This window comes from Gekko japonicus, unplaced genomic scaffold, assembly GCF_001447785.1.
Source record: "Gekko japonicus isolate JY-2015 unplaced genomic scaffold, Gekko_japonicus_V1.1 scaffold236, whole genome shotgun sequence".
Taxonomy (NCBI): domain Eukaryota; kingdom Metazoa; phylum Chordata; class Lepidosauria; order Squamata; family Gekkonidae; genus Gekko; species Gekko japonicus.
This window is the reverse complement of record NW_015171508.1, coordinates 129,349-140,963: the sequence shown is the minus strand read 5'-3', so window position 1 is coordinate 140,963 and position 11,615 is coordinate 129,349. Positions and strand designations below refer to the sequence as shown.

At 43.0% G+C, this 11,615-nt stretch overlaps 1 protein-coding gene across 2 annotated transcripts in view; it reads right to left on the bottom strand.

Annotated features, from left to right (window-relative positions):
• The window catches only part of VRK1 (vaccinia related kinase 1), a 52,007-nt gene extending 41,090 nt beyond the window's left edge, over window positions 1–10,917 (bottom strand). For both annotated transcript variants that reach the window (XM_015419317.1, XM_015419318.1), the window contains exons 1-2: window positions 10,715–10,917; window positions 3,613–3,780 (exon numbers count right to left, since the gene is read on the bottom strand). In XM_015419317.1, the coding sequence (XP_015274803.1) occupies window positions 3,613–3,769 (157 nt within the window). In that variant the 5' untranslated portion in view covers window positions 3,770–3,780; window positions 10,715–10,917. The remainder of the gene's footprint in view (window positions 1–3,612; window positions 3,781–10,714) is intronic.
• Window positions 10,918–11,615: the final 698 nt, after the last annotated feature.

Below are 11,615 nucleotides of genomic sequence, written 5' to 3'. Positions count from 1 at the left end.
GAGAGAACGCTGACAGAAACTGCTCTTTTTCAAGAACAGCTGTGCCAGAATTATGGCTTGCCCAAGGTCATCCAGCCAGGTGCAAGTGGAGGAGTGGGGAATCAAACCCGTTTCTCCCAGATTAGAGTCCGCGCATATAACCACTACACCAAACTGGCTCTCAGGGAGGCTGGGCCAGCAGCAGAGCTAAGGAAATCCTGTTGAGCAAACCTCCTCGGCGGCTGTAAGCATCCCACCTCCTATCCTACACCTGACAGACAGCTGCCTGTCCAGTGTAGGAGGGGGAGGGGGAGGACTGTTAGAAGCCACTGTGGAAGTGGGACTGGCAGGATCACTAAGGCGTTACTGCTGGGGCGGGCTCCCTCGGGGCTTTAGGCACCCTGCAACCACTGCTGCACCTGACAGAAAATCACCTGTTAGGTGTAAGAGGTGGGGGGAGTGTGTTGGAAGCCATCAGAGAGGCTGGGACAGCAGCATTACTGCATCTCACTGGTCGTTGTTGGCCATTCCTGATTTCATCAACTGTCATTAGCTCTGTGCAGTCTCCTGTAACTGTTGTGTTTTTTTACCTCAGAACACTGAGCTCTGCAGCTGACCAATCAGAGAGTGGGGGGTGCAGGGAGGCAGCTGCCTGGCAGCTGTGTAGGACTCAATGGAGGAAGCACTTTTTACCCCTTTTGACTTACTTAGGAGTCGAATTTCTTAAAATCCCTTCTTAGCGAGCACCTATGCCATGGTAGGAGTGCTCTTCCTGAATTTGTTGTCTCTAGGTCCAGCAGTTTGGCCTGGGCATTGATTTTACGGTGAGGGGACTTTCTTTTATATATATAGATGAAGAGATCTGAATACAAAGCACTATATAAAGGCTGGTAACTCTAATCATCTGGTAACACATTTAATCCAGCCAGCACTACAGAAAGACTACTATTTAATTTTTATACTGAAATTTCATCACATAACTAATTTGCTTTCCAGCTCATTAATCTGTCACTTTCTGTTTGAGAATCATATGGCAATTAGTAGCAAAACTTACAAAAAGTTACATGCGGAGAAAAAGGTAGCTCTAGCAAGATAGAACTAGTCACATCGAATAAGTTTATACTCCACAATACCCAAATTGCTCTCAAGACAATTTCCAGTTAAAAACAATTCCAGCTGTCAACTATTAAAATCCATTAGAACAACCAAAGTAACACAGACCAGATCAACTATAAAACCAACAGATCAGAAATAAACATTAGGGAAACAGCAAAACCAAAAATTTAAAACAATTATTACAATCTGCCCACCAATAAAAGCAGCAATAGAAGAAAGAATACCACCATAGCACCCGGTACCAAAACAGAAGAGAACTTTATTAGAACATAAACAAGGCCTGGTCTGGGCTCTACTGGCCATAAAGAGCCACCAGCAATCAACACCACCAGTGGTGAAAAGTGCAACTAAAGCAAAGGATTTTTCCTTAAGAGATCATGTAAAAATAACTATACAATACAATAAGGGAACATTAACAAAGTCACAGCTCCCCACAATATAACAAAAACGTTTAGAAAAATAGACAGAAGAACTTAGAAAAGATAATGTCTAAAGCTGAACAGGCTATGGAGAGAAAGGTTCTACAATTTAGCACCACAGTACAAAAGGCCTCATTCATCTACCTACTTTCTGAAGCAGGGCCTGGGAAGCAGATTTAACTGCTTGTCCCCTTTTGTCAGAACTACTTCTTACTCAATCTGTGACAGCCATCAATATGTAGTACTACAGGAGAGGTGGGGCTTCTGTACAATGATCTAGTTGAATACTCAGGGTTCTCTCTGAGTTTCACTAGCTTTTGGAGCTTTTTAGTGGACTTTTTTGACCTTTCCGGACACACTGGATGGGTCAGGAGTCTCTTCAGTACCTCGGGTGTAGGAAACTGGTGGCAGAAGACTTTCATCTGAGCCCCCTGTCTGTGGCACAAGCAGGAGACGGAATCAGACTGTCTTGAAGCAGAAGCTCCTAAAGACCAGCCGCGTTAGCACGACTGGAAAGTTGTAACTACCCCATATAAGGGCCTCTATACCTCGTCATTAACATCCTTGGCGAAGACTCAGTGAGTATTTTTGGCTTTTTCACAAACTTTAAACTTGGAAAAGAACATTTGATTGCCCCCATAAATCTTCCCCAGAAGCAAAGGGAGCTGACTCCCGCGCCTTCGGGGGAGTGCTTCACTTTTAAAATTGAGGGGCTAAACTTTGCACTAAAATCTTCTATCTGCTGGCTGGGAAGAGATTTCTACAGAGACTAATCTTAAATGGCTGATTTGATTTATTGAAAGGAGGACAGACTTGTAAAATGGCGACCGCGACTTTTCTACCTGCATAGTTCACAGATTTGTGGAGGCTGCCTGTTCAGGAGCACGATGGCCTTTTCAAATGTGATAGAGAAGGAAAATCTCTTTGGAAACATATTACAGCAGCTAGATGACTGGGAAAAATATTGGGATCTCTTTAAGCTACAATTGGAAAAAAAGATTACGGCCTCTGTCTGCCAAGCCCTGTAAGAAATCTTTGAAAGAGAAGAAATCATGTTTCTTGAAGTGCAAGACGACCAAGCACAGATGACATCATATACTTTACAAAGCAAAGTGCGACTGGAACTGTTTGAACACTCAACACTCAGAATGAGAGATCTATTCAGCTGTAACTTTGGAGATTCCTCAGAGACTTTGACAGTGGCTAGATATAAGACAGCACTGAAATTCAGAGGTACACTTTCTCCAAAAATGGAATTCCCATTGAGCTGTCATGCTCAATAGCCAATAATGGTCCTATCCTACATGAATTTGATCTAATCTCCTTTTAAAGTCCTCTGTACAAGTACTGCGTTATCATACTGAACATTTTATTTTTGATATCGTTGCTAATATCTCCTAGAATAGAATTTGCCTAGCACAAAATTTTCACATGATTCGCTGATCCATCATGTCCAACATCCGGTTTTGAACAGAAGCCAACTGGGCGCCTCACAGAGCACACAAGAAGGGCATGAAGATGATGGGTAACAGGCAGGATAAGTAACAGAAATTTATTTGGCTGAACAAACATTTCCACAGCCCTCAAATAAGAATTCTAGAAACAAAGTTAAGCCGCATTCTTCACCAAATTCCAGCCAGGATATACAGCTCCCATGCCTTAATACCATTACATCAAGATGGGTAGCCATGTTTGTTTGTCTGTAGCAGTAGAAAAGAGCAAAAGTCCAGTAGCACCTTGAAGCCTAACAAAATTTGTGGCACGGTATGAGTTTTCCAGAGTCACTGCTCACTTGTTCAGAACTGCCCCAAGTTTTGTTAGTCTTTAATTTTTTTAAAAAAATTGTTTTATTGGACTTGTATCCTGCCCTCCCCGCAAGCAGGCTCAGGGTGGGTTCCAACAGTATCAATACAATATGCAATACAATTAAAACCACTTTAAAACAGATTAAAACAGCACATAATCAAAAAATAAAATACCATGTAAAATATAATTAGATGTTTCGGCAATTAAAATGGGACTCTTGCTCTTTTCTATTAATACCGTTAGGTGTTTTTCAAATGAATTAATGCTAGGTTTCCCACTTAAGCAGTCTTACCAAGATACAGGCAGCCAAAACCTCCTTTGCCTATAACCGGTCCAAGCTTCCAATCTTTCTTTGATGTGTCTGTAAAAACTTCTCCTGGAGAAAATTCTTCTGCAAGTTTCCGCTTTGCAGGACCTCTTTTCCCAGCTGTCTTCTTTACGTTCGGCATTTTCACTAGGTCTATTGAAAAGAAAGACTGTTACTTTATTCTGTGTGTATGGAAATTACTTATTAAGCCTATTGCTGCTTCCCATGCCTCAATGCACCCTACCTCACAAAACCCAACTTCTAAAATCAGCACCACACAAATTCCATTTCCACAACTTTCATGTTTCGAGTGCAGAGCGGTGCTCCTTGCATGAGCTTCTCTCTCCTTATTAAATTGTGAAGAACCAATCCATCTTTTACTCTCCACAGGAACCGCAATAAAAACCCTTCTGTTTATAAAGAACATATATATTCACAACCAAAATGTCAGACACCTATTACTACTATTCAAATTGAACCTTATCTTGAGCTGTACATCAACTGGCAAGATGCATATTACCATTATCCCATAATACTGTTTATTCAGGGCACATATTGGCCAGCTGAGTAATTAGTTATCTTTATAAAGACTCAGACACTGTCAGTTCTCCATGGTCTAAGAAACATGTTAACCTCCTTTGCTTTTACTACACAAAGAATACTCCACATTCTAGGTATGAGAGGGCACACCGGCTCTAGACCCCTTCCAGTCTGGCTTCCGCCCTGGCAATGGAACAGAGACTGTGCTAGTCGCCCTCACGGACAATCTCCATAAGTAGCTGGATCGAGGCGGGCTGGCACTGCTGTTACTGCTTTACTTGATGGCAGCATTCGACACAGTGGATCATGATCTGCTAGTTCACCGCCTCGCCAACGCTGGAGTACACGGGACAGCTCTGAAGCAGTAACTACACTTCTGAGCAGAAGGAAGAAATGAAAAGAAACAAGGATGGCTAGACAACAGCTGCTACTTGGAAGCCACAAATCCCACAGACTATTTTTGTATTTAGGTGCATGGAAGTGGAAAGTCCCTGTGGCAGCCTTGCCATGGTACTCTTGATGACGAGCACATTTTAATTGATGTATCATTACTTCAGCGTTTCAGAGGGTAGCCATGTTAGTCTGCAGCAGAACAGCCAGATACGTGTCCGGTGGCACACCTTAGAGAGCAGCAAGATTTTGGGGGTATGAGCTTTCAAGAGTCAAAGCGTCCCTTCAGGTATGACAAAGTGAGCTTTGACTCTCGAAAGCTCCTACCTGGAAAATCTCATAGGTCTCCAAGGTGCTACTTTGATGTGTTTCATGAATTTGGCCAAGGGGGGGGACATCTTCCAACTTTTCCCCCCAGTTAAGAAAAAGAAAAGATTGGATTTATACCCCACCCTTCACTACTTGGAGTCTCAGAGTGGCTTACAATCTCCTTTCCCTTCCCCTCCCCACAACAGACACCCTGTCAGGTTGGTGGGGCTGAGAGAGCTCTCTCGAAAACTGCCCTTGCGAAAGCAGCTCTGAAAGAACTTGCAACTGACCCAAGGTCACACCAGCAGCAGCATGTGGAGGAGTGGGGAACCAAACCCAGTTCTCCCAGATTACAGTCTGTGCTCCTAACCACTACATCAAACCGGCTAAAGGACAAATATTATAGACTCATAAATGCACGTTCCATACACGAATGAAGTTTCCTTCTTAACTAAAAAAAAAACCAACCCAAAACACTAGATAGAGCTTGCCTTAACACACAGCCACTGTTTCCTGGCTTACAATGTCCATGTCCATCTGTTTAGACTGGCACTGTGCCTACCTGCAAGGTGGCCAAACTATTACCAGGGCACTGGTGCCAAGCAATGAGCTTGAATGGGTATGAATCATTCATTTCAGCCGCCCTGAGCCGTTCGCGGGATGGGCGGGGTATAAATATGATAAATAAATAATAATAATAATTTACACACAACCTCCTCTATGATGAAATAGCACATCTTTCACAGTCCTACTTTGAACCTATGCATGCCTTTATAACTTCTTTTGCAAATTGGGGGGGGGGATGTTATGTGCTGCTGTCTCTAGCATAACCATTCATCTTAAGCATTTCTCTTCTCCATTTCCCCATAGCTATCTTGTTACCGCCATGGCACAAACCATTCAAACTGTAACTTTAAAAAAAACTCAAGGTCCTCACATGTCTGGAAACAGAAGCATGAACCTACATGTTTCTCAGAACAGCAATGCTTAAATAGGCTCAGCTGTTTCCAGAAATTACTAAAGAAGATTCAGCAATCCAGCATTAACCGGTTTCCCAATACTGCTTTGTCTATGAAAAGGATTAAATAACTTGCTATAAATGTGACGTAAGCTGATAAATTCAAAACAGGTGATCTGATAAACTGATGTACTTATTAAGATATATATGCCTGTTGTGTCTTTTGATTATTAAGCTTGTACAGATATTCATTTTAAGAGTGATAGTAGCCAATTCTTTCATGCTACTGCTGCTATACTATCCCCAACATCGTACGAATATAGTGGGCATATAGGAATTGATGAGTCTTGCTGCAAGGAAAAGCCTATTCACACACTGGAGCAATTCAACACAGCATTGCTATTTAAATTGCATTGCTACTTACAATTTAAGAGTGATAGTAGCCAATTCTTTCATGCTACTGCTGCTATACTATCCCCAACATCGTACGAATATAGTGGGCATATAGGAATTGATGAGTCTTGCTGCAAGGAAAAGCCTATTCACACACTGGAGCAATTCAACACAGCATTGCTATTTAAATTGCATTGCTACTTACAATAATATAACTATTTTTACTACTTTTAAAAAATATTACACTTTTCTTGTAAAGGCAACGTGCAAGTCAGTTACAGTTCAAACTGTACAAGAAGTGTTACCCTAAAACCATGTGGATAAAAAAGAATTTTAAAAAAATCTTCTATATTTCTTTTATTAAAAAAACCCTGCTTAAATATGAATCCAGTATATTACAAATAATCCCTATAACTAACCAATAGATCTACTACCAAGCCATTTCCATTAAAGACTGTTTTGCTACTAAGATCCACAGGGAAAATATATTTTTAAAGTCAAGTGTTTGACACTATAGGCAACAGACATCATCATTATCATTATTACTACTACTACTACTACTACTACTACTACTACTATTGACATAGTATCACAAGCACTGTGATCCATCCAGCCCCGGCTCCAGGAGCTACCAGGAGCACCTGAGCTCTGCAATTTACTCTTTATAAACAAACAAGGACATTTCTCTCTCAGTTTGTGAAAAGGAACTGCTCTGCCCACTAACTACCAGCCTTTGCCTTTACAAAGTTCTGAGCTTTCAGTTATTTCTAAACAGATAAAGGCATACGGCCTGCAATCAGTAAATGTTTGAATTGCTAGCTACTTTTTGTTACTGGGGTGTGTGTGGTGGGGGAAGTTTAGAAAAAGCCTGGACAGTTATGCAATCTAAAAGGACCAGCAGAAGTGAAACCAATTAGAGGTGGTGGTGGGGAAATATCCTCCTAAATTGTGTACATGCCCCATTTAGTTGTAAATTAAAAGTTTTAGTGGTTAGATTAACCAACTAGTATTTAGGAAATATATGAAGTATCAATGGGAAACATAGTTTAAATCAATAATTTAAATTGGCTTTTTTCCTTGGTGATTTAAGTCATTGTTTTAAAAAGAAATCCATTCTACTCTAAAAAATCACTCCAACAATAAATCAAACATTTAAAAGCTAGCTTTGCTTGAGTTTTGTTTCTTCTTTTAAAGATCTACACAATAAGCACCAGAAGTGCTCTTCTTGGAAAGTACTAGCAGATACAGGTAACCCCAGCAATCAGGCACCCAAGGCTGCTTTCTCATGGAGACGGGGAACAGAATTCAGGCAAGTGGAGTTAGCCCATCTCCACACTGCTCAGACCACCCTCCCTGCCTATCGGGTTGGCACAGAAGAATTGATATTATAACAATCTTGCCAGGCTTTTCAGCCTAGCAACCCCACAACCACCAACAGCTCAGCCTTGGCTGAGTTTTGGGTATCCTTTGTTTTTAATGTTAAAAGTCGAGGGGGGGGGATGCCAGAGCTGAATGTCACCATTTTGAAGGGGGCACGAAGTTGTATCCCTAGATTGGCTATAGACAGAGCTTTCAAATGAAGGCTCTCTCCCTGCAGCCAGCACTCTGTTTCCCCTTTAAGTTACACACACACGGACACATGAAGCTGCCTTGTACTGAATCAGACCCTTGGTCCATCAAGGTCAGTATTGTCTACTCAGGCTGGCAGCAGCTCTCCAGGGTGTTAGGTTGAGGTCTTTCACATCACCTACTACCTCATTCTTTAAAGTGGAAATGCCAGGGATTGAACCTGGGACCTTCTTTATGCCAAGGAGATGCTCTACCACTAAGCCATGGTCCTGGGACCCCCACAAGCCTGCTCAGAAACAGCATGACATCAGGGGAAGCTCTCAAATAAAGCAGGAGTATGCTGTGTGCCACCTGGGGGGAAAATTCCTATGTGAAATCAGCCTATGGTACACACCATAGTGTACCCAAAAGTGACAGTGGGATCACACATCTGCACCCACCCACAACAAAAGTTACAACTGTGTATCAAGAAAATTAAGTGTCCATTCAAACCTAAAAGGTGGATCAGTATGAGAACCAGAGAATCGCAGCTATACCAAGTCATGGCCTTATTTAAAAGCAGCCATTTTCTCATACACATCCCTTCCACTCTGCACAGACCTAAATTGAGCATGCATCTATTTTAGAAAAGCTTCTGCCGGGTAAGAACACAGAATGATTCAACTGTTGGAAGTCCTTCCTCATTCTGTGGTGCTCCAATCTACCACAAAACTGTGGTATATTGCAACACTTTTGTTTCCTTTTAGTGAACAACAGCATTAGTTTTGAAAGAAATATTCTATCAACTTGTCCATAGCTGAAATTCCCCAATCTACAGAACAGAGGCCCACCCTGTTACCCCCGCCCAGTTTTTTTAAAAACAAAACCCGAGGCTTTCCTTTTTGATAAGCAAACACTGCTTTTTATCTAAACAAGAAAAACACAAATAGTGATACAGATCTGTCAATTGTTTACAAAGCTAAGAAGTAGTTTCCAGAGCACTTAACACCTGAGGTGTTAATTTACATAATTTGTAAATGATGAAAAGAATTCACTGCTACAAGAAATAGTGATGGCCAAAAATTTAGACAGTTTGAAAAAAATGGAGACACACGATCATGCAGAGTAAGTCTACCATCAATTAGTAGACATGGTGGATAAATGAGACCACCATATTCAGAACTATACCGACTGCTAGGAAGAAACAAGGGAAGAATATTGCCCTCATTCCCTGTTTTTAAAAGACCTGAGTTTGCTCACAGCTAGAAATTATCTGGATGCTGGACTAGATGGGTCTTGCTTGATGCAGGAGGGTTGCTCTTATGTTCTCCTGCTTGTCCTGGCTTAAATGACACCACATGAAAATGCTCTGTAGGTATCTCCCATGAAAATAAACTCACCTGCAGCATTTGGGCTCAAGCCCAGATGAGGGAAGACTAGATCAGGGAGTTTGCATACAATGGGCCTCCTGCCAAGGACCTTCACCAACTTGAGACCAAGAAAAAGTATCATGGATGTTTGAGCATGAAAACCTCCATCCCTCATACTTCCTCCTCATCCAAAAGGAGGCTTGTGACTCCTTTTCAAAATGTAACAGATTTTTTGAAGCACTAATTATTGTATGGCAGTGGGTGTAGTTTAGCCAGGAGATCCAAAGATTTGTCTGGCAGCCTGAAACTCTAGCTCTTTTGTGGTGAGCTAGGTTTATTTTCGGGGCTGAGAGAACTGTAACTGACCCAAGGTCACCCAGCTGGCTTCATGTGGAGGAGTGGGGAATCGAACTGCTCTTAACCACTACACTAACCTGGCTTCCTTTCTGAAGCAAATGTCAACTTTAATCACAGAACAAGACAAGAAGTACCCTGCTGGATCTGACTAGTGGCCCATTTAGTCCAGCACCCTACCTCATGGTGCAGCTAACCAGCCGCCATGGAGTGCTAACAAACAAGGCACAAAAGCCAAGGCCTCCACTTACAGGTATTCTGCTTCTGGACATGGAAGTTTAAGTCATCATAGGTAACACCCACTGATGGAGCTATCCTCCACGAATCTGTTAAAACCATCCATGCTAGTGATCACCATATCCACTAGCAGTGAATTCCACAATTCAATTTCCCACTGAGTTACGTGTGTTGTTGTTTTTTTGTGCACCCTGTCCCTGAATTCTAGCATCATGGGAAACAGGGAGCAGGAGTCTATTCTACCCACTTCCTCCATTCCATGCACGATTTTATAAACCTTTATCATGTAACACACAACCCTTTATTTAGTACAATTTCAACCTTCCTGTAAGGTCCTCAGGGCAGCAACGTACATTTCTCTCTCCTCCTCCATTTTATCCTCACGACAACCTGATGAGGAAGATTAGGCTGAGAGAGAGCACGTGACAGACAAAAGGGCACCCACTGAGTTTCATGATGGGTGAGCATTTGTTACTCCAGCTACACCACACTGGCTCTCAGTCTCATGTCATCCTGAATCGTCTTTCCTGTATAAACTGAAAAGCCAGAGATTCTCGAGCCCCTTTCTCTTGATTGCCCTCTTTTGCACCAACTTACACAAACATTTTTTTAAAAAACCCAAAAAACACCACCCAATTTTAATCTTTAAAAAGGACCACTAGACTCCCACACGCAAACACACACTGGAGAAGACACTCTGAAAATGCCCCCCCCTCCCTTCCCGGTGTCTCAGGTTAGTTTTCGAAGGGATCAACAGACTAAAAGGCCTATCCCCCGCCAAGGGCTCTGCGAGGAAGGCGAAAGAACCCCCTCAGAGGGGAAAAGAGCCAAGCGAGAGGCCTCTTCTTCGGGCCGCCGGCCCAGGAAAAAGAGGCCACTTTACAAAACAGACGCAGGCTACGGGCGGGCTCTAGCCGGCTTGCCCTTTCCCATCGCCTTTTTCGACTGGAGGAGGTGGGAGCAGCGAGAGGCCGCGGCCTGTCATCACCTCAAAGGGCCGCCCTTCCCCTGACAGCCGCGGAAAACGCCGAGTTCGTCGATGCTCCGCGCTTCAAAGCCCCTCAGACCAGGAAGTCGCTTCTCGTTTCCACGCTCCTCTTCGGACAGTCAAGTGCGCGCCAAGCCTAGGGTGGCACGCGTCGCTTTCCGACGCCGCCTCTCATTGGCTAATTTAATCGCCGCCGCGCCCAAATTGCCAAGAGCGGGAGAAGGACGTTTCGCGCTCCTTCGCGGCTACCGTCGCGATCGCCGCCCTCTCGTTCCGCTTCTCTCCTGCTTCTCACGGCTTTCTGGGAATTGTAGTTTTGTATGCAGGCGTCAGCGCGTCGACTGCTGATGCTAGTGAGCGGAATGCACGGTCTGTGTGTGTGTCAAACGGTGTCCCTATTGTGCGAAAGAGAAATCTGCTCACTCTGTACAATGGGATCTTCTGCTACAATTTGAACAGCACTCGAGTAGCTCCCTAAAAACCATTTGTTCTGACATATAAACTTTCTTAAATCAGAGTTCATTTCGTCAGATGCATAGAGTGTCCAGATCTGGGATGGGAAATACCTGGAGATGGGGGTGGGGGGGGGGGTGGGGCTCAATAGAACATAATGCCATAGAGTCCACCTTCCAAAATAGCAATTTTCTCCAGGTGAACTGATCTGTATGGCCTGGAGATCAATTGTAATAGCAGGAGATCTCCAGCCACAACCTGGAGGTTGGCAACCCTATTAGAGCATCCATTCTAATTAAATTAATAAGTGAACACTCTCTCTATCAGATGAAGTGAGCTCTGACCCACAAAAACTTATGCTGCAATAATTTTTATTAGTTTTAAAGGTGCTACTGGATGCCTGTTTAATTTTGCTACAGAATGTTTACACTGCCCTTGTGAAATGGCT